This window comes from Chlamydotis macqueenii, chromosome W, assembly GCF_036417535.1.
Source record: "Chlamydotis macqueenii isolate bChlMac1 chromosome W, bChlMac1.mat, whole genome shotgun sequence".
NCBI lineage: Eukaryota > Metazoa > Chordata > Aves > Otidiformes > Otididae > Chlamydotis > Chlamydotis macqueenii.
In genome coordinates, this window is record NC_141592.1 from 1450384 (window position 1) to 1471115 (window position 20732).

The window sequence follows — 20732 nt, forward strand, 5'->3', positions numbered from 1 at the left end:
GCTTCCCGAAGGATCAAAGAAGGGAAAGGTGTCTGGAGCTTGCAGGCAGGCTCCCAAAAATGGCAGCAATGTGATAATTTTTTCATCATGTCATATTACAGAGCGGCGTGTTTTTCCCAGATCATTATTCATCATCTCTCCAAACCTCCCAGCGTGAGTCAGAGTGATTTTCTAAATTCAGGCTCTCTTTTAAGAATATTAACATCTTTAAATCTAGAATATATTTTTCTGTCAAATCAGAAAGTCACTTGTACACATCTGCAGTTCGCTCTCTGCCTTTTTGCAGACGGCGTATTACCATTTTTCCCAGCGCCGTAGATTTATCCCGTTTTATTTTCACTATTCTGGGTGAAGTTACTGGGTTGTTTTATTTATCAGCACTTACTCATGATAATTTATGTCTCTGTTTAAACGGGGTTAAATCAGCGCGACGCCTTCTTTTGTAAAATTGTCCGGCAGACATTTTTGGGCAGATTATTAATGTGATTAAATAAGACACTTTGTGCTTTTTTTAAACACTGCGTGGTGGAAGAATGACAAAAAGACAGGGGCCAGTCAGAACATTGTTCCTCCAGCTCATCGTCTCCTGCGCTCTCTTTATGGCCCGTTGGAAACGCTGCAGTCCTGACCATGCAGGGGGAAGCAAATCTGGAGACTTGTGCACATTTTTGACACCGGAGGAGTCACTTCTTCAGGAAATATATTGCTTTTTTAAAAAAGCTACCTTATACCTCCTCAGATTCTTCCTATGACCGAGCCTGTCACAGCAAAACGAGTTAATTTGCTTCAGCCCAGTGGCTTTCACTGTGTGAAAATTCAGCTGTAAAACCAACAGAAGAATAAATCAAGCCTTCCACGGGGAAGAGTTACGCCCAGTTACATGACACTTTGTAAGCTGGCATTTATTTTGGCTACTTTTCCCCTCGTTTCATGGCCGCCGGGCTCCGCCCGCCCTCCCCTGCTCCTCCTGACGCTCTGCTCGGCCTCCACGCTGACCTGGTGCGCGCTGAAGCCTGCGGCGTTTTTATACGAATGCTAAGAACAGTAAAAAAAAAAAATAAAATAAAATTCCCTGAAGGCAGCAAATTGCCACCTCGTCCCGGTGCGCCCGCTGTGGCTGGCAGGGTGGGTGGGTCGCAGCCGCGGGCGGTGGGCCCAGCTTGGGTGGGCACGCCCGGCCGGCGCCGCGGCCCCAACCGCCGCCTGCCCGCGGGGTTTTCTGCGGGTCCCTCGACGTGCCGGCTGTACCCGTTCTGGTTTTTGTTTCTGAAGCGTGTTCCTGTCGGGCACGGTGGGCAGCGCTGGCGTGGGTTGCGGCTCAAGCACCCGCCTCGGGTACTCCGGCCCCACGGCCTCACGGTTCAGTTTGACGACAAGCGACGAAGCGGAGCAAACCCATAAACTAGGGAATAAGTCGGCAAGAGGTGTAAAATCCACACTGGTTTTCTTTACGGCGCGGGCGGGGAGCTGTTAGGCCTTCACAACTCGCGCTCTGCGGGTCCTGCAGAAAGCCGAGGTGCAAAGCCGACTTTCCGTCGGCGGGAGGAGGCCCTGTCCGGGCGCGATTTCGGTTGGGCTGGATGGCTGGAGGAATATAGGAAAAATCCAGGCGCCGGGCTGGGGCGAAGCTGCGTGGTTGTGAGCGGGAGGGCTGGGTTGCGCTGCTGTCGCTGCCTCGCGTGGCGGGCCCCGAGCGGTTCCGTATATCGTGAGACAGCAGGACGGAGAAATTACGGCGCGTCAGACGGCGTGGCGCGGTGAAGCTCTTGCTGAGAGACACCCGTGCCGGAGCAGCGCAGCCGCTCTGCCGTCGGCGTGCGTGCCGCTTCGTTTGGGGGTGCGGGAAGCGCCCGACGCGTGTTTTGTTACCACGCTGGCACAGCCACCATGCTGCCTCGGACGTCCTTGCTGCTTCCCAACCTGAGTGCCCTTCCCTCTCTCTCTGGGCACTGGGTACATCCGGGCACCCAGGTTTTTCTTCCATCTTTTAATCTTTCAGCGCTCGCTCTGACGTTCAGACGCGTTTTCAGGAAACCTCTGCTGTTGGCTTTGCCGTGGGTTGGTTGGGTGCGGGGTTGGGTTGTCTCTCGTCGTACCCCTCCAAATCGCCTTCAGCCTTTCCCGGGGCTGGCTCCCGGTGCCCCACGGGCCGCTTCTCCTTCCACTGAGCGCCCGGCGCCGAGCACCCCAAACCCGCGCCGGCCTCAGCGGAGGCCTTAGGCCCTGTATTAAAAAAAAAAAAGACTTTTGCTTTGATTTGTGACGTTGGCCTCGTCCCGGCCGCTGAGGGGCTGTTGGGCCTGGGGATATTTGGGCAGGCGAAGCCGGGGAACTGCCGGCTCCATCCCTCCGCCCCGCTCCTGGCTTGGGGGGTCGCAAGGCTTGCGGGGCAGTTCCTCTGCATCCCACAGCCCCTCGGTTGTTTGTTTGCTCCCTGATTTTTTGGTTTTGGGTGGTTTTGGGGTTTGTTTTTTTTTTTGAGGGAGAGAAGCCCTTTGCTCCCCGTGCCGTGGCCAGGGGCTGGCGGCGGAGGAGGGCCGGGCCCTTCCAGCCCCGCCGGTGGCCGTGCTTGGCTGGTGGATTTCTCTTCCCTCGCGCTGTGACCTGCGAACGTCGGAGCAGGCGCTCTGCCAATTTTGTGATCTGCTGCCTGCTTCAAAATGGAGGCAGGAAGGTATCCATTTTCATCAAGGAGATGACAGTGCTTCGGTCTTCCTGACCATCTGGAGAGAGGCACCTCCAGCGCCGAAACAAAGCGCGGAGGAACGTAGCCGGCGTATAAGCAGGGGTAATAAACCGCGCCGTAAATAATAAATTACGCTTATCAGCCCGCGCTGGTTTGGGGGGATTTTATTTTTTTGTTTGGTTTTGTTCTGGTTTTTTAAATGCTGCCCTGCTTGAACAGAACTGAAGCGAGAAACACAACGGATATTTTCTAAAAGGCGAGTTGCAGAAAGCTCTGGTGTATTGGGAAACAAATGTCAGTAAATGAGTGTTTTGGCACGCGTGCTAAGTTTATTGCACAGACAAATATAATAAGTCCGAAGAAAGGAGGAGTTTTTCCCCTGGTGCGTACACACGCTGTGTTGGTGGTCTTGTGGAGATCCAGGTTTTTAATAGTCCTTTCAAGCTTCTCTGGAAAGAGCTTGATCCATGGGAATTTAATATCCCAAGATGTGTTTGTAGTTTTCAGTGTTCTTGATAATGCTGTTTTTCTAAATTTCTTTTTTTTTTTTTTTTTTGTAGTTTGGGAAATGAAGTTTTTTACTTCCTCGCAGTGCTTTCAGTTTTGTTCTGTCTGTACGCTTTCATACAAGAAAATCAGCATTGTCTCGAGTTCCTGTCTATTTTAAGCTGGGCAATGCTCTAGGAAGAACATATGTACATCTGTTTGCTCATTTTATTTACAGAAATACATGGCTTGACAAATACCTTGCAAATATCCTTGTTTAAAGCTGGAAAATGTCAGGCTGGAGTTTCTTTTGAAGCTGAAAATTTATTTTCCAGTCACACGTATACTGAGGTTTTTGTGTTCCCAGAGAAGAATTATGTGGTGTTGTGAACTGATTTATACCGAGCGAGGTAAAAACTCGATATTTCTTTCCTGCTTCCTGCTGAAGGCATGCTAAATTACTCTTTTTTTTTCCTTAGGTTTATGCCCCGTCAGCAAGCACTGCCGACTACAATAGGGATTCACCAGGTTATCCATCCTCAAAACCAGCAGCCAGCACTTTCCCTAGCTCCTTCTTCATGCAAGGTAAGGCGCTGCTTTCAGCAGGAAAGCTGTTTTGCATACGTTTTCAGCGTTTGTCCTCGGGTTTATGCGTAGCCGAAGCAGGCCGGAATGCCGTCCTGCGGGCTGTAACGTTACCATCGGAATGAAGACCTGGGCGGCGTTGACCATTGTGCCTCTGAACATCTCGTTTTGATCCCGCGTGATGAAGAGCTTGCCAGCTCCTTATCACCTGAGCTTCTTGAAGCAGTTTTTTTTTTCCAGCGTCTGCACGTGTATTGTGCATATTCTAAATCTGTGCGCGTACTTTGGGCACGGTTGTTTCATGTTCATGAGAAGGGTGTCGTCTTGTGTGAAGTCTACAGTGCTACAAACACCTCTGCATGCGTGCGTGTGGAATTAGGGCAGCCTTCTTAAGACGAAGCCGTTTCTCTCCTTTGAGGGTGGGTTAATAATTTTCATATATTCTGAAATATAACCGCTGCCATGTTGTATTTCTCACAATGATTGCGTGCAAGTACAATGAAATTCCGTATAACTTAGTAAATCCGATTCCTAGAGCTTGGAAGGTCCACACCCCGTGAGGGTGCACAGCTTTTGCCACGTTTAGGGCCAAATAATTAGCTTTTAAACACTTCTACGTATACTCTGCTTTAGGCTAAGAAAGGGTAAGTAGATCTGTCGCCCACTGCGGGGAGGGAAGAGGACGTCGTTGGAGGCGCTGACCCCTTGGGTCACCTCCTGCGGTGGGGCATCCGCCTCTGGACCATTTCCCGAGCGGCGGTGGGAAGTACGGACCGTGACTGAAAAGAGAACGGTGCTCTTGGCTGAAAACGTGAATAAATACCGCCCAGAGAGCAACCTGCTACGGAACTCCGATAGAGTTAGAAAGCTGGGGATTAATAGGCTTTGAATGATATCAGATATTTACCCTTTGCAGTGCTTAGCCGTTCCGCGGTTTGACATGTTATCTTCTGGCAGATTGTACCGAAGACGTCAGTCCGAGTTCAGTGACTGTTCAAACGGGTGATGCTAGGGGTGCTGCTGCCGCCAGGGCGTTTGGTGTGTGTGAATAAGGCAGGGCTGGAGGTGAGACGTGGTCATTTTTTATTAGACCCGCTCCTGGAGTTTGAAAAAGCCGACAACTTTTCCAGCCCACGTGCCCGTCTTTCGGGTCTGCTGGTCATTATGGAAAAGTTACCTTTTTCTTTTTATTTTCTTTTTTTTTTTGCTAATGTTGGCATTCTTCCAGTAGAAAATACATTTCACTGCATTATTATAATTCCGTTCCAGCACTGCAAAACACACACCCAACTATTTACTTGATAAAATATTGGGAGCCCTTTTTACACTCTTCCGTGCCCATCAAAAAGCAACAATGGAAGAACTCGGACAACTTTTCTGGATGTGGAAACATTCAAAGTTCAGGAATTATCCGCGGTGAGGCTTCTCCAAAGGTCGTTAGCCTGTCCTCATTCTGTAGGCTGCAGCGTGTTCCGTTTCGAAGTTCAGCCTTTTGATGAAATTTGTTCGAACGGGGTTTATGTGCTTGAGTTTATGGTACCAGAGCAGGAATAAAGCAGCAGGAAGCTTTAAAGCCTGAGTGATGTGACCGCAGTGAAGCGCTGCGGGATGACACGAGCGCTCACCGTTGCTCCGTTCAGCTTCATTTTGGTTCAAGCCCGTGGCTTTGCGCTGAAGCGGCAGGGTGGAGTGGTTGGGATGGCGTTGGCGGGGCACGAAGCCAGCGGTGTTTCCCTCCTGTCTTACAGATGGCCATCACAGCAGCGACCCGTGGAGCTCCTCCAGCGGGATGAACCAGCCCGGCTACGGGGGCATGCTGGGCAACTCTTCCCACATCCCCCAGTCCAGCAGCTACTGCAGCCTGCACCCGCACGACCGCTTGGTAAGGCACGGGTTGGGGGGCTTCAGCTGGGGCTGCGAGGAGACGGTTGAGCCCCTGTTTGGACCCTCTGCTCCTCCTGTGGCTGCCCGCCTGCGCTTTTCGGCGTTTATAGTGCTCAGTGTCCTTTGCTGGTCTGAGCGTAGAGAACTACCTAGCGTCAATTTTCTCCTTTCAGAAAGGGAGGGGTTTTCATTTTCCCCGGTACGTCCTGATCCCTAGCAGGAGGAAGTTGCTGGGACCGAGTCCATCTATTGTATTGGAACAGAATAAAACTGGGATTGAATCCGATCTGAGTACAGCTTAGGAGATGTTCTCCTAATGCCGTGGCTGAATTGGTGGTGTAGAAACAACGCTGGGTTCCATCAGTTCCACTTGCAGCGTCGTTCTGCTCCGCACCTCTGCTTTTCCTTCTCAAAGACCATTAGAAAGGAAGAGTCATGACAAGTGCTGGTTTGGAGAGAGGAGGGAGCCCGTTGCCGTAAAGCCTAGCAGAACCGTCTTTTGGGGGGTGAGGGGAGTTAAACTCGCTCTTGCAAACTGAAAATGAATTTGCAAACCAGATCTTTAAAGTCCCGCGTTTAATGAGGTTAGCATGCTGCTATGTCGAATTAATAAGAAGTCAAAGCAAAAGAAATTGCCTCAAAAACTGCTTAATCATGGCCTTTAAGAGGCGTAATTAAGGCACTAAGCAAACTTAACGCTGCTCTGAAGTGACATATATCATAAAAACTGAGCATAACTTTTAAAACTCGGTTTAATCTAATTTATTATCTACGCTGGTACTCCTTCGTCAGAAGTAGGTGGCTTTTCGTGATGTCAGCTCAGCGTGGAGGTAAGGCAGCTGAGTGCCTTCGTGGGGCAAGCCTGCAAACGTTTTTGCATTTAAGTTTACCTCACTTCTGGATTTCTTGGGTTTGTAACAGGTAGGGGGGTTTAGGAAGAGATAAAACATTTCTGCAACGTAAAATGGGCAGAGATGTTCCACCAGAACTCCCCAGAATGTTTTTCCACGTAGGTTTTATTATTTATCCTAAATTTCAGAGGTGGTGAGGACCGCTGACACCAGTTTGAGTGCCGACGATGCTCGTATTAATCATTTGTTACGTGTGGCTGGACTGGCAGAGCCTTCTGTATTTTAGGTAGCACCGGAGCAGAAGGGAGGCAGTGATATTTTAAATAAACTCTGCATCGTTTCTGCTGGAGCATCAGTGAGAGGTCAGCAGGTTGTTGTCAGCTTGTCGAGGAAAGTTTGGGTGATTTCGGTTCAGTTCCCTGCAGAGATCCTTAACCTCATGGCGTGGTTTGTAACGAGTCAAAGCCGCAAAACCTTCAGACCTCAGCCAGAGTTGATGGTCGTTTTTCCATGGATAAGAAAAAAGAGTTGGGCTGTGTCGTTTACGTTCTTTGAGATAACTTTCAAGCATTCACTTACTTGGTGCTTAATTACAAGAAATCCTGCTTCTCCAGCCAGCTCTCAGAAAGGTTTGCTTGATACATCACCTCACTTTTCCCAAGTTCTTCTCGTTACGTCTCTGTGGTACCGTCCTCAGTCCCGAACTGTCCGCTGTGGATATTTATCCGTATCAGACGGGTGTATGCTGTGTCTCCTTGAGAAGATGTCAGATTAGGGTAGAAAAATACGCTCCCTGCTTGGTCTTGGGGCAGCATTTTGCTTTTCTCAGTTGGGTGAAGTACAACAGCACTTGGGACTGGGGCAACATGAGCAGCCTGCTGCCTTCCATCTTCTCAATAGTGAAAATATTTCCTTTATTTTATCCTTTTCACCACAGAGCTACCCATCGCACTCCTCAGCAGACATCAATTCCAGTCTTCCTCCGATGTCCACCTTCCACCGCAGTGGCACGAATCATTACAGCGCGTCTTCTTGCACACCCCCTGCCAACGGGACCGACAGTATCATGGGTGAGTTGAGGTCGGGCGCTGGCTCCAGGGAGCTGAAATCAAGGTGGGAGGTTCTCTGATGGTATATCCCGGTCTGTGGAAGGAGGTGCAGAGAGATACCAAGAGTTTCATGGAAATAAAGACATCGTAGTTCACCTTCACCTCCTTTGCTCATGCGTTTTACCTCTACTACTTTTTTTTGGGAATTAAATATAATTCCAGCAAAGCCCTTTGCTTCAGAGCTTGTGTGGAAGTCGTCGCGCCAGCTAAGTGCCCGATCCCGCTGGTTTTGCAGGCTGATTTTTAGTGATTTAATCGTGTGAGGTGACACTTCCGTATCACGCCGTTCGTCCCCTGCAGTTCTTCGCTGGTGCGGGGGAAGCGGCGACGGTGGCGTGTCCCTGTGAGGGAGAGCGCCGCCCCTGACGCTGCTGAGCGCGACCCCGTAAATTAAGAGCATGCCTCTGTACGCTTAAATATTTGACGTATACCGGTTCGTACTTAAATACAGGAAATAAAAAAATATTGCTTTGCCTCTGTCTCAAAGAGCAAATAAAGCTAATTAAATAATTGGTAAATCGGGAACACGTCGCCCGACACATGTTTTGGATTACACACGTGATTTCGTATGGAATGGCTGCGAGCAGGACTAATGCGGCAAGAATGGAGGGTGGGTTCAAACACGAACACATGGGCATCATATTTTTCAAGGTCTCGGAACAAAGGAGAAACTAAAAACAGTCTCTGCTTAATTTGTCACTGTCTGAGAAAAGCGGATCGCGTTTCAGGATAGCGTTTCTGCGCTCAATCTTGGTGTTCCGTGGAGAGTTCTTCCTTTACAATGCATTGCCGCTTCTGCGCGCGTGACGTCGGAAGACCGCTCTCCTTCTCCCTCAAAAAAAGCCTCAGAGAGTCAAATGTAATCCCGCCGTCTTTACGCCAGTTGCGCCGAAGCCTTACGGGTAGCGTTTAGGGGTGCAAAACCTCGCAGAGGGATGCGAACAGGTAGGAGCGCGAGCGCAGCCTCCTGCCCCTGGGAGCCACCCGGAAAGTGCCTGCATTTCCCCTGTAAACAGCGCGTCCGCATTTTCATCTGGATTCGTCTGGAAAACCCGGTGTGTGAATCAGAGGAGCAGCAGCACAAACACGCGGATTTTTTTAGCAGCTGTGAATATTCCGCAAGTGGTACTGGTGGGCTGTGTCTGAACCGAGGGCTGCAGAAGTGTTTCTTGGATCTCGACGCGAGTCGTGTTCTCCTCCTAAACCCGTGAACCTCCCCTGAAGTCTGGGCACGTGCTGGCTTTTCCCTGATTTTCCCAAGAAAGCCGTCGGAGCTGGCCCAGCCGTGCTGTCCCTGCGTGGCTGCCGGGGCGCGGACTGTAGCGAGCAGGGCTCGGGCAGATGAGCTGCATTCCCCGAAAAAAAATCCTTTCAAAGGACTACGGGCGGCGGTTAATTTTATGCTAAGCGTTGGCTTTTTATTTTCAAAGCTCTGAAGGGTGCAGTGTTTAAGCAGGCCGTTACGGAGACGGAGCGCCTTCAGCATCTGCCGGACCAGTCTGTCGCGTCCGTCCCGTGCGCGTATTCGTGCCGCTCGCTGCTTTCCCTCCTGATGACGTGTTGTTTGTATGACATTCTGCGCTGTGACGTGCAGCTTTTCCAGGAGAAGCACACTGTGCGTTTCCCCTTGAGGCGCTGGTTCCGCAGTCAGTTTATTACCAGAGCAGTCACATAATACCGCGCTGTGTATTTTACAAGAATGTTAAGCTTCCAGTTACAGGAGGGCAGTGAACTGTCGCGCAGGGTAAGAAGAAGATGACTTTTATCCAGCAACGTCGCTTCCTCATCATTTGGGACCGAGGGTGCTGCAAGTTTTTCCACTCTTCTTCACATAGAAACGTGATTTCCAGTCTGCTGTTTCAGAAAGCGCTGCTCCGTCAGAAAAGCGCGAGTTTGCACTAGATTTCAAACCATAAGAAGTCTGGCTGGAGTTCTCCCCTAGGTGCTTTGCTAGATATAATTATCCTCGCTGAGATACGGGTTCCTGGAAGTTTCTTCGATAATCTTTAAGATTTACCATCAGAATCCCACCAGAAGGACGTGAAAAGGCCGTACTTCGTCGTTCTGTCCCTTCGCCTTCCAGCGCAGAATTGTTCTGCGCAGAAACATGCTGAGAAAGTTTAAGGAGGTGAACTGGAACGATAAACACGCTCTTCAAGGGAGTTAGCATCGATCCATCGAAAGGTTGCAGTCTTTCACGATGTCTTCAGTGCATTAATGGTCTTGTGAGTGGGGGAATAGTTCACGCGCAAAAGCGGTGGCTTTTGCGGTGCGTTTTCGAGTCCCGTTTTCCAATTCTGTTCCCAAGTTTTCTCCCTCTTCTGCATCATGCTACGGTTTGGTGGTGCTCCGTGTCGGTGGAGCCTTCTCAGGGGGAAGCCAGCGTTCGTTGTTTTGCGGAAGAACGTGAAAACATCTCTCCTTGTTCAGACCAAATGCTCGTCTACGCAACGGTCCTGTCTCCAGCGAAGGCTCTGAGGATTTCCTTGGGAGGGATATAAAGCCGGAGCAAGCGTGTGTGATATTTTGCCAGTCGTTTCAGCGCTGAGTGTTTAGGAAGCTTGAGTTCATTCTTCTCTGTGAGCGACCCAGCCTTTCCTGGAGGCTTGGCCTGGCACGGTGACGTTACACCTTTGTGAAACGCTGCTCCTCCTCTTTCGTTTTGACTCCGCTCCCTCAAGACGCGCTGTGGTCCTCCCTCCTCCTGTTGCGGTGAGCGCCGGGTGACAGCCTTTCTGCCCTGTTGTTTGGGCTGATGGAGCCCGCGTCGTACCCCGCTGTAGCAATCCCTTTTCCAGGCTGGAGAATCCACGTTTATGGAGTACCTCCTCTCAAGGAACCACCCTCTCTGCTTTTTCTGACTTCTTCCCTTCTCCTCTTCTCCTTGGTGCCCTTTCTTGAAGGACTTGTCAGATCCTTGCTCCGTATCCAAAATGCAATCCGTGGGGTGAATTCAGAGCGGGACGTCACGAGCTTCTGGGTTGTCTCTGCTTGTTGCCCAGGCGTTGCTCGTTGTTGGGGTTTTCCTGGCGGCAGTGAGAGACTGGTTCTGCTTAACCTCGGGGTTTTGCAGCCACCCCGAGCTGGGGTTGTGGCTGGAGTTGGTGTTCAGTAGCCACCGATGGATGTTCTTCTCCATGAATTTGTCCAGCACTTTTAAAATCTGTTTACGTATTTGCTCTTTGCATACCTTAAAGCAACTCGTTTCCCCATCTGACTGGACACTACTGGGAAAAAAAGCCCTTTTTTTGGTTTGTTTTAGTGGGTAGTTTTCAGTTTTTATACAGGGAGAGCAAAGAGTAACGACACAAACTTGCCTTCCCCATGTCACAAACCTCTGCTGTACTGGTTTTCAAGCATCCCTTTCCCAGCGAAGCGCCTTCTCCTCTGGAAAAGGGAGCTTTGCACGCTGCTGCCCATCCCTGGGGCTCTCCCTGTATGTTTTCCAGGCCTAGCGCGGTAATTTGTCTTCCAAGTCTTTCAGGAAAAGTTTCATATTCAATACATCTGAGGAATTCCTTTGTTCTTAGCCGTGACTGGTAGAAGACGTGGCCCAGCTCAGCGCCGTCAGGTTTCGAAGAGCGCGTGGAGCGGGACTGCGGTCCCTGCCGTTGCTTCTCCCCCGGGACCAGGACAGCTCGTCTCATTAGGAGAAACCAGCCTTCAGACAGACAAATGTAGGACTTAATTTTACAATAATGCAGTGAGGGTCACTTAGAAAAAAGGCAAAAACGAGGCATGAGTTCCGTTTAGGTTCACTTCGCTTTAGAGCGAAGTAGCTGAGTTTCTGGACATCTGCCTGGTATTATTCGCGTCGCCAACCTTTCGGTTGTGATTTACAACCTCAAATCACCTGATAAGTCGTGTCTCTGGCTGACACTGCCTCTTCCATCTGTCTTCACGTCCCTTTATCTATCTGTTCTTTATGCATCTTGATGCCCGATTTCAAACTGAGGTCACAAATGAGCATGTTTTCAAGCATGCAATGATCAAAGTAAAAGTTGAAGTAAGAAAAGAGGAAAAAAAGGAGCCGGCAAAGACGTACTTGCAAACCACGCTGCGCAAGTTTTTCCGGCAGCGCCTGGGACACACAGAGGCCTTTCCGGAGGAGGATGCGGTGGGAGAAATGCTGAAACATCTGTGTGGCACGGTCAGGTTAAAGGTAAAGATGCTGCTTCAGGTTAAATCTGAAATCCCTGCTCCTTGCAGAGCGTTGGACCAAATGGCCTTTGAAGGTCCTTTCCCACCCAAACCATCCTGTGACGCTTAAATTGGATAAGGTGCACCTTGTACGTGAGAAATAGAAGGAAAACGCTCTTCTGTGCCATTCCTTACGTTTTCTTAAGACTCTGCTGGAGCTGCTACGAGAACTTTTGGGCTTAGGCATGGTCAGTAATTGATACCTCTGACGGCAGAGATACGGTAACTGGGGTGAAAGGGGCAAGGGGTGGAGACGAGGAAGAGCTAAGTGGAGACAGTGGATGAGGTCAGTGCTTTCGGGGTGGGAAGACTGGAGGAGGTGGAGCAGAAATGTTGGTGGGAAGGGGGCTGGCAGGACATCCCTCAGACCTGGGAGGTCCACCAAGCTCGGATTTCCCTGCTGCTGCCGTGGATCTGCAACGTCGGCGGGCAGGTCAGCTCATCCGCTTCGGTTACCGGTGACTGTGGTTAACGCCAACGGCAAAACCACAGAGCTGCAGAGTGGATGCGACCCTGCTCCTTCCCACGCCCTGGATGTTGAACTGCGTCACGCTGAGGTGGAACTTGGAGGAGGAATTTCTAAAAGGTGCAATCCCATCACCTGGGAGGCGCTAAAAAATAATTTTATGGAATGCTCGTGAAACGTTCCGGTGAAGTCAGCAGAAACTCTTTGGAAAAGTCCACGTGGAATTTAATAACGTCTTTAAAACGGGGTCACGGAGCTTAGGAACGGCACTTTCCCAGCCCCGGGCTCCCGCTCGCCGCCGCGCGCTTGCGTATTTTCCGCGCCTTTGAGCATCTTCTGCTCTCGGAAGCCTTGCGTTCGGAGCGAGTAAAGCCGCGTGGCCAAGTACTATCAAATGCACCATATATGTTTTTTTTAAACCAGCATGTCAAGTTTATATTTTATCTGCAAAAACAGAGTGTGAATGTGTTTGATATCTACCTTAGCAAACAAATTAATGATAATTAAAGATTAATTATCTGTAATTAGCATTGAAATGCAATTAAATTAGGAGTAAGTGGACCAGGAATAGAAAGCCTGTGATGTCTCACTGTCTGTTTTTCCATCGACTCTTTTGTTTTTCAGCAAACAGAGGAAGCGGGGCGGCAGGCAGCTCGCAGACTGGTGATGCGCTGGGGAAAGCACTTGCCTCTGTAAGGAAATATTTACTTTGGAAAATACACGTTTACGGTTTGAAAAGTGTGAACTTGAATCAGAATGGGACGCCCGGAGTTTACGAAGACGAACGGCAAACGGGAGAGATCTGGTCTCACAGGTCACCCGCGTGGTTACTGCCAGTAGCGGACAATCAGTGCAAAATGGTGTCGAAAAAAAAAATGTTTTAGGCTTAATTTTGTGGGAGAATAGAAGTGGAAAGAGGGGAAGCCTTGACCCGGCCGCGTTGACTGGGCGCCAAGGAGCCGTGTCTATCACACACTGCGTTTCCTAGGGCGAGGGAGCTCTGAACCAAACCCCGTGGCAGGATGACTTCTGCGCCATCCGCACTTTCTGAATTTACCATGATTTTCTATTTTTCGTGGCGGTTTCCACCTATTCAGTTCCTGTGGTGGCTGTTCAAGTCAGCAGTTACCACCTCTTACCCCGGTAGCTGGGGTACGGCAGTTTTCCGGCGCGACGTGGAGGAAACCCTGCCGTGCCCCAGCTAGCGCCGCGGTACCGGTTGGCACGGGCTGACTTTTAATACGGACCACTATCGTTATTTTCTGGGCAGAGTGGGTTCCATTGAGTTCTCATGAGAGTTAATATCTTTTTTTTTTTTTGCATACGCTTCGATGCTTCGTTAAAAAAAGACCAAAAGTCCGACTCCAGTTTGCCTGAAAGAACCGATACAGTACAGAATCCACTTTGAAGTGGTGCCCTGACAAACGGCACGGGTGGTGAGCGGGGACGCCGCCGCGGGGCGCTGGCACCCTCGCCCCGGCACGGGGCGCGCGGGGGGCTTTCTCGCCGGAGCGGCGAACGAGTAGTTGGAGTTCGCCGCTGCGGGTTACCCGCCGTGCCAGGGTTTAACGTGCTCCGCTCCCTCTGCTTTATTTTGGCCGTTAAGGAATTTCGGCAAAAGGCAAAAGCAATTTTCAGGCCTTGTTCGATGAGACTCATTCATAGCGTCTGTTCCCGTCAAAAGGGGTCTGTCGTCTAGCTTCCTGCATCTGATACCGTTTTGTCTTTATAAAAATATTGATATTTGAATAAGAGGCTTTTTTAACCTGTCCTGCTTTCATTTAAATGAACTGAATGCATAAGAATTCCATATTTCTTTCTGCATCAGTTTGTGATGGCTTTAGATTAATTCTGTATCATCTTTTAAAGATCTATTCTCCAGATCACACCAACAACAGCTTTTCATCAAATCCTTCAACTCCTGTTGGTTCTCCCCCTTCTCTCTCAGGTATTGTTGTTACAATTCTATTTTACTGAACGTTTCAACCTATTTTTTTGGTAGGAGGTGCCTAAATCAGCTCCTATGGGACGGGGCGTTCCCGCGGCGCGCGCAGGCGGCTGCCGGTCCCGCGGAGATGAGCGGAGAGAGGTGTCCTACGCGCTGCGTTGCCAGTGCAGAGAGAAGGTGGCTGCAGCTCCCGGGCGGACGCATTCACAGAAAAGCAGTTGCGGTTTCCTGCAGCGCCCTCGGGGTCTTGCGGCAGGTGATTCGTTGTCCCCGGGCCGCGGCCGTGCCCGCGTGCGGGACGCCCGAGCCCTCCAGGGTGGCCGTGCCAGGTCCGTCTCCTTGCGTAGACCCCCGTCCCCTCCCGGGGCTGACGCAAAGGCCCGTTTGATCCATAGATTGTGTCTCTGGACAAACCGAGCCCCTGTGAGCCCAGCTGATTGATTTTTAGGCTTTGTTTGCCATAATTTGCGTGTTTTAACTAGACCCACTTTTCTAATAAAGCCTAAACTGAGAAGATCCAGAGGCCCAGGGTAGTTCTCATGAGCATCAGGTGGTTTACATGCCTAACCTGAATACAATTCAGCTTTTTAAACCTCGAGGCTTTTCAGCGAGAGCGCTAGGCTTCTCCTCCCGCGCAGCGCCTTGGAGAAGGCCTCTTGGCTTTCCATCCCTCTTTGAGATGAGGTCTGTGTCACAAATAACCCGTGACCCCCGTCTCCTCTTTGTGCACGAGCCCTGGGTCCTGTTAACCTCACCGGGAATCCTGAAAGGCCACCGTGTTTTCCGTAGGGCAGTGCTGGCGAGAGGTGGGATCCATCCCTCGTTCTCCGCGGGGCCTGAGTAGCAGGACAGAGGTGGAGGGAGCTCCTGGGCTCCCGAGCCTTTACAGCCTCGGAGACGTAGACCTGGTAGCAGCTCGACAGGGACGGGACCCTTTTGGATGGAGGGGTGGAGAGAAGCTTGTGCTAGCTGGCAGCTTCTGTAGAACGAGGTCCAGGAGGACACTGCGTCCACCTCCATCACACTCAACCTGCTGTGAAGGAGCACGTAATATCGAGGTGAAATCATAGAATAGAATGGTTTGGGTGGGAAGGGACCTTCAAAGGCCACCCAGTCCAACCCCCTGCCAGGAGCAGGGACATCTCCAACCAGATCAGGTTGCTCAGAGCCCCGGCCAACCTGGCCTGGGATGTTTCCAGGGATGGGGCCTCCACCACCTCTCTGGGCAACCTGGGCCAGAGTCCCACCACCCTCAGCATAAAAAATTTATTTTTACAGCCAACTAATGTCCCCACGAAGCCACCCCTAGCAGGGGATGGGGGACAGAAGGACCGCCTCGCCCCGGGGGAGTCCCACACCTCAGAAGATGACTTTTTGCCCTTATTTTGCCTGGAATCGCCACCCGGGCTGTGTTTCTCCTAGCGAGGTGCTGGCCCGCTTCCCGACAGAAGGGGCCAAGCCAAAGAGGAAGATCCCGTGCTAATTCGGGCTGCGTAGCTTTCTGCGGGCTCTACCGGGTAAATAGGGAGAAGCGAGTGTCAAAATAAATAAAAATAAAGAGTATAAGTGCATTTGAATAAGAGCTGGAAGCGTTTAGCATGCAAAACGCTTTCCCTCAAGGATATCAAGGGCTGGTTAGGAATTATTTCAGAAGGCGAGATTGCTGCTCGTTGCTCCGTTCAGCGCTGTAGCAAACCTCAACTAAAAGCTCCACGGGGACCTGAAAAGGGAAGATTTAAGTTTTAATTAGAACTGATAGAATTTTGACTTTCCTAAGAAAAAAAAAAAAATCATAACTGTGAGAGCCTTAAACAAATTGCCATGAGTTCCACCCTGGCCTGTCTCAGCCCAAGCAAATGCCGCTCAGCGCAGACAGGGAGGTGAAAATCCCGATATTTCCATCTCAAATTCTTAACCCCGTTTCATGGGATCGTTGAGGAGAGCGCTCGTTGGAAAGAGCGTTACAAATTGTCTGAGCGTTGTGCTATGTGTGTATAAAAGCTGTTGGGAAAATACTTGGAAAAAAAAAAAACCAAACAAACTTTTTCCCCGTGTTTGCTTTGCCTCTTTCACAAGGGCAAATTTTTTCCTTGGAAAACGCTGCTGGAGACCGGGAGCCCTTTTCTTCCCGCAGCAGCAGGAACGGATTTAGAGCGGCGGATACAAACCAGAAGGTTTTTCGGTCGGCCCTGTGACGGCCTTACCGGGGCCAAACCAAATAATCTGCCCGGAGAGAGCGCAAACCTTCTCAGCCTGTACGGGAATGTTGTGTGCAGTGCTTTGACTGACAGCTTTTTTTTTTTTTTTAAAGATTTTCTAAATTTGCCGGTGGGGTGACGGAATCGGTGTCTGGAAGCCAGGCTGGGAGAACGGGCTGGTCTGCGCCGGGCTTGCGCGGGGGTCCGGCCGCGCCGCTTCTCCTTCCGCCACCGAGCCGTTTCCTCCTCCCGGAGCCCCTCGCCGCTCCGGCTGCCGAATGAATGCAGCCCTCTGTGCGGAGCAGCAGCCTGGGGGAACTTTGTGGCCTGCATCTACGTGCTTTGCTACGAAATACCTTTTTTTTTTTTTCTTTCATCCGTGTGTATTTTGGAAGTTCTCCATATGTCTGCTCTATAGTCTATCTGGAATACGGCATTTACGTGTCTACAAAACTGTCCAAAAAGTTTGAAAGACATTTTTGTTTGCATAGTTCTAATGGTAATTCCAATTTTACTATTAGCAGGCACAGCTGTTTGGTCTAGAAATGGAGGTCAAGCGTCATCATCTCCCAATTATGAAGGTCCCTTACACTCTTTGGTATGTTTTGATTAGTGACCTCCTCTGCCTCAGTATTTTACTTGCTGTTCTTTCCATTTCTCATCCATTCTCCTCACACAGGTTTTTCATTTCGTTAGCGACCGCTATGCCCTCCGACTTGATTTTACCACCTCTAAATTTCGTGGCGTGGGTGTGGTTTGAGGTGCTGCTGGCCGGGGTCTCCTGTTCGGGCGGGGGGACGCGGTGTTGGCGTGCGCTGGAAAGGGGAACCAGGGCCGTGAAAAGAGGGGGGGAGGAGCAGTTGGAATTGGTTTGAAGAGAAAAAGGGAGCAGAAAAGCGAGGTGGCTGGCACGCGGGATGGAGTGCTGATGGTCAGGAGTCCTCTCCCCGGGAAAAGCTGAGCTTGCCAGGCTGAGCTGGTTCTAACTGCTCGCGTGGCAGAGTGGGTTGGGGGGATGTCAGTAAGATTTTGTCACCTTTTCTAACGGAGAAATCAGGTGAGAGTTGGAGCTGGCCAAAAGCACGTTTGGATGGAGAAGAACCGCAGAGAGCCCATGTCCTCTGTCTTGCTCTTCTCAGTTGGTTGTTGGTCCCAGTTGGAAGTCCAGGGGGTTTCAGTCGTTGATGTTGGGTGCCAAATAAATAGCGCTAGAGCGTTGAAGTTCCCCTAAAAAAAAAAACCTCTGAGATAATTCCTGAGGGCGCAGTGTTTAACCCCCCGAGTACGGGGCGTGCGGCAGTCCCGTTGGCTTCGTTAGAGGTTTGCCAGAGCCAGGAATTAGCACGGATCCTGAGATCCTCCTCGTGGTTGACCACGATATTTTCTAGGCGACCTGTCTTCTGAGGGTTTTTGAGTTATTTCGGTTTGGGGAGAGCAGTGGGTTGGTTCAGGAGAGACCCGCGGGCTACGCTGGATTATTTTTGCAGCTCAGGGTCCCCGGTGCTCGGGGGCTGTCCTGTTGAGCTTCCCCCTTTTGTATTTTATCGAGGAGCGAGGACTTCAGGTGACCGAGCAAAAGGCTGGTGGAAGCCTGGAGGTTGCCGTTCCCTGTGGCCCGTTGCCTCTCCTCCTCCCGGCCCTCCCGGCAGCGCGCCGCGGGGGCTCCTTTTTGGCGTTGGGAGGCAGGAACGTGGCAGGACAGCGGTCGGCGGGGTTCTCGAAGGCCCGCCGCAGGGTGGGCTGGCTCTCAGGGTGGTTGGAGAGGCGGGAGGTGAGGGCCCGTCCGTCCCGGGCGCTCGGTTGTAGGGACCCCGATGGCGCTGGGGCCGGGGGGGACCGCTCGCCCCAGCCGCTGCCGCGTCACTCGCCGGCTGTGAGCCGCTCGGTTAGGGAAGAGCATTGATTGCTGCCGGTACCGGTGGTGAAAAGCGGTGTCAGGATGCGTCGGGATCAAAATCCGACGAGTGCAGAGGGAGTGCAGGGCCTGGTGGTTTCTCTTTCCCTCTTTGCGTGTGATCCTGGGATTAGGTGGGGGGGGGACGCCCAGTCAGAGATTGATTGCAATTAGAGGTAGATTTGTTTCTTTACTCCTACTTCTTTTTTTCGTTTTTTTTTATTTGTATTTTTTTTTAAGTATCACTAAAACTTTTCAAAGACGTAGAGGGCAACATATGTACTGTAATGATTATGTTCATGAGGAATCATTGAACCTGTTTTGCCCATGAAAATCAAAGCTGTACTCGTGTTAACCATGCTCTCTCCTTCCCCGCAACACGACTCGAAACATTGCCCTAGGCAAACAAAACCACTCCTTTCCAAAAAAAAAAAAAAAACAAAACCTAAAAAAAAAAAATTAAAATTAAAAAAACCCAAAGCCAACCAAAAAAAAACACCAAGGGGTTGAGAAGGAAGGACTGACCGTGCCCCCGCGCGCCCCACGCACCCCGGCGGCAGCGCCTCGTGCCCGGCACTGGGCAGCCCCCCGCGCCTGCTGACGCTCTTCCCGCTTTGTTTCTCGCACGCCAACAGCAAAGCCGGATCGAGGACCGCCTGGAGAGACTGGACGACGCCATCCACGTGCTGCGCAACCACGCGGTGGGGCCCGCCACCGCCATGCCGGGGGGCCACGCCGACATGCACGGCTTGATAGGCCCGTCGCACAACGGAGCCATGGCCGGCCTGGGCTCCGGCTACGGCACCGGCCTGCTCTCCGCCAACCGGCACTCGCTCATGGTAAGGCCGGCGGCGCTGCGATGGAAAACGAACGGGTTGCCGGGACGCGGGGAGGGGGACGGGAGGGCCGGATGGGTGCGAGGGCCTGCAGGGGTTTGCCGCTTCGCAGAGGCGGCGTGCACGAACGCGTTGGCGGAGGGAGCGGTGCTGCCTTTCCTTTGCACGCTGTGTATGTGTCAGCTGGTTTACAGCGACAACTGCCTGTGCGTGCGTTTCCTTTTTTGCTTTTTCGGTCCCCGTTCACGTCACTCAGGACCCACCGCGTGCTTGTTCCCAAGCTGGGTGCAGTTTTTAGCGTAAGGCGCGCGGGGTCGGAGAAGGTTTGTGCACTACTTCACTTCCCAGACCAGACATCTTGCGCTTTGCAAAGGAAATCTTTTGCGGTTGCTTGCTTTCTTGCCAAGGAGCACCCTGCCTGTTTGATATTTTTTGTTTTCAACGTGTCGGAAAAATAGTACGGAAAACCGTCTAACACAATGCGTGCGAACCTACAGAAATCCTTAGAGTCCCTTTACATTTAATGGGAAAACAACGGTCCCGTGGGAGCTGGGAAACGGTGATTCCCGGGTAGGACGCGGCGAAGTCGCGCCCCTGCAGAGCTGAGCTAGATCAGTGCAATCTTCCGCAGGATTCAAAGGCGTTCTGTTTTATACTTCCACATTTCATCCCACCTTTCATCCCAGAAATAGAGTTGCTTACTCACACGTGGCGTGGAGGAAGGGGACGAGGAGTTATCTGGCGGTATTTTCGGCTGATTCCGGCTATTTAGGTTAATTAAGACTGGGGGAAAACATGTGGAAAGGGCAAGGGACCTGACAGATCTGCGGCCAGTTTGCTGCCGCGCAGCGCTGGGGAGGACTAGGCTTGATCCCCGGCTCATCCCGCACGCTGAGGGCGAGGCGGGGCAGATTAGGAGGAAGAATTTCAATTAATTGTATACTTATAGGGAGGAGACCGTGTGCCTCTGCTAGAGTGGCGTGGAAATTCCGCCTCGGTGCGCGAGAATCCCTAAAACCAAGAGCAAAACCCCGCTGAAATGAAAAGACACATGAGAGAGGACGCCAAAGCGATGGCGCGGCGGCGTACCCTCGGGATTGTTTTACGTATACGTGGCTGTATACTTCTCCTGGAGCTGTCTTTTCTGTTTTGGTTTTCCCATCTCCGAAAAAAACCGTCGTGGAGTTAGGAGGAGTTGGGGACAAACAGCAGGAGTGATTGCAAGCAGGGGAGGGTTTTGGTGCGGAGGGAGGTTCAACAGATTGTGGTGATTTTGTTGAGAAAGGAGATGAATGAGGGGAGACATAATAGAGGTACGTGGAATAATGGACGGCCTAGAGAAGGTAAAGCTCGCTCTCCTATTCATCCTGCCTTGTAATTAAAGGACAAGGGGACATTCAGCGAACCTGACAAAAAGAAATACTTTTGATTCCACGCACAATGACCTGTGAAATTCATTGCTCCGAGATGTAATCAAGGCCAAATGTTCAGAAGCATTCCAAATAGGATTAGGCATCATATGGAAAATGCAAACATTTCGAGTTTTGTTTGATAGGATTCAGACGGGAGCCCTCCTTTTTTTCACAAGG

General features: G+C 51.1%; 1 protein-coding gene across 11 annotated transcripts in view; it reads left to right on the forward strand.

Moving 5' to 3' along the window:
- Positions 1 to 20732, forward strand: part of TCF4 (transcription factor 4) — a 192636-nt gene that overhangs the window by 156978 nt on the left and 14926 nt on the right. For 6 of the 11 annotated variants that reach the window (XM_086769696.1, XM_086769694.1, XM_086769692.1 and 3 more), the window contains 7 exons: positions 3652 to 3757; positions 5506 to 5639; positions 7430 to 7562; positions 12892 to 12959; positions 14137 to 14215; positions 16935 to 17011; positions 18943 to 19146. In XM_086769696.1, the coding sequence (XP_086625822.1) occupies positions 3652 to 3757; positions 5506 to 5639; positions 7430 to 7562; positions 12892 to 12959; positions 14137 to 14215; positions 16935 to 17011; positions 18943 to 19146 (801 nt within the window). The remainder of the gene's footprint in view (positions 1 to 3651; positions 3758 to 5505; positions 5640 to 7429; positions 7563 to 12891; positions 12960 to 14136; positions 14216 to 16934; positions 17012 to 18942; positions 19147 to 20732) is intronic. The other 5 variants (XM_086769695.1, XM_086769693.1, XM_086769702.1 and 2 more) reach the window with 2 other exon arrangements.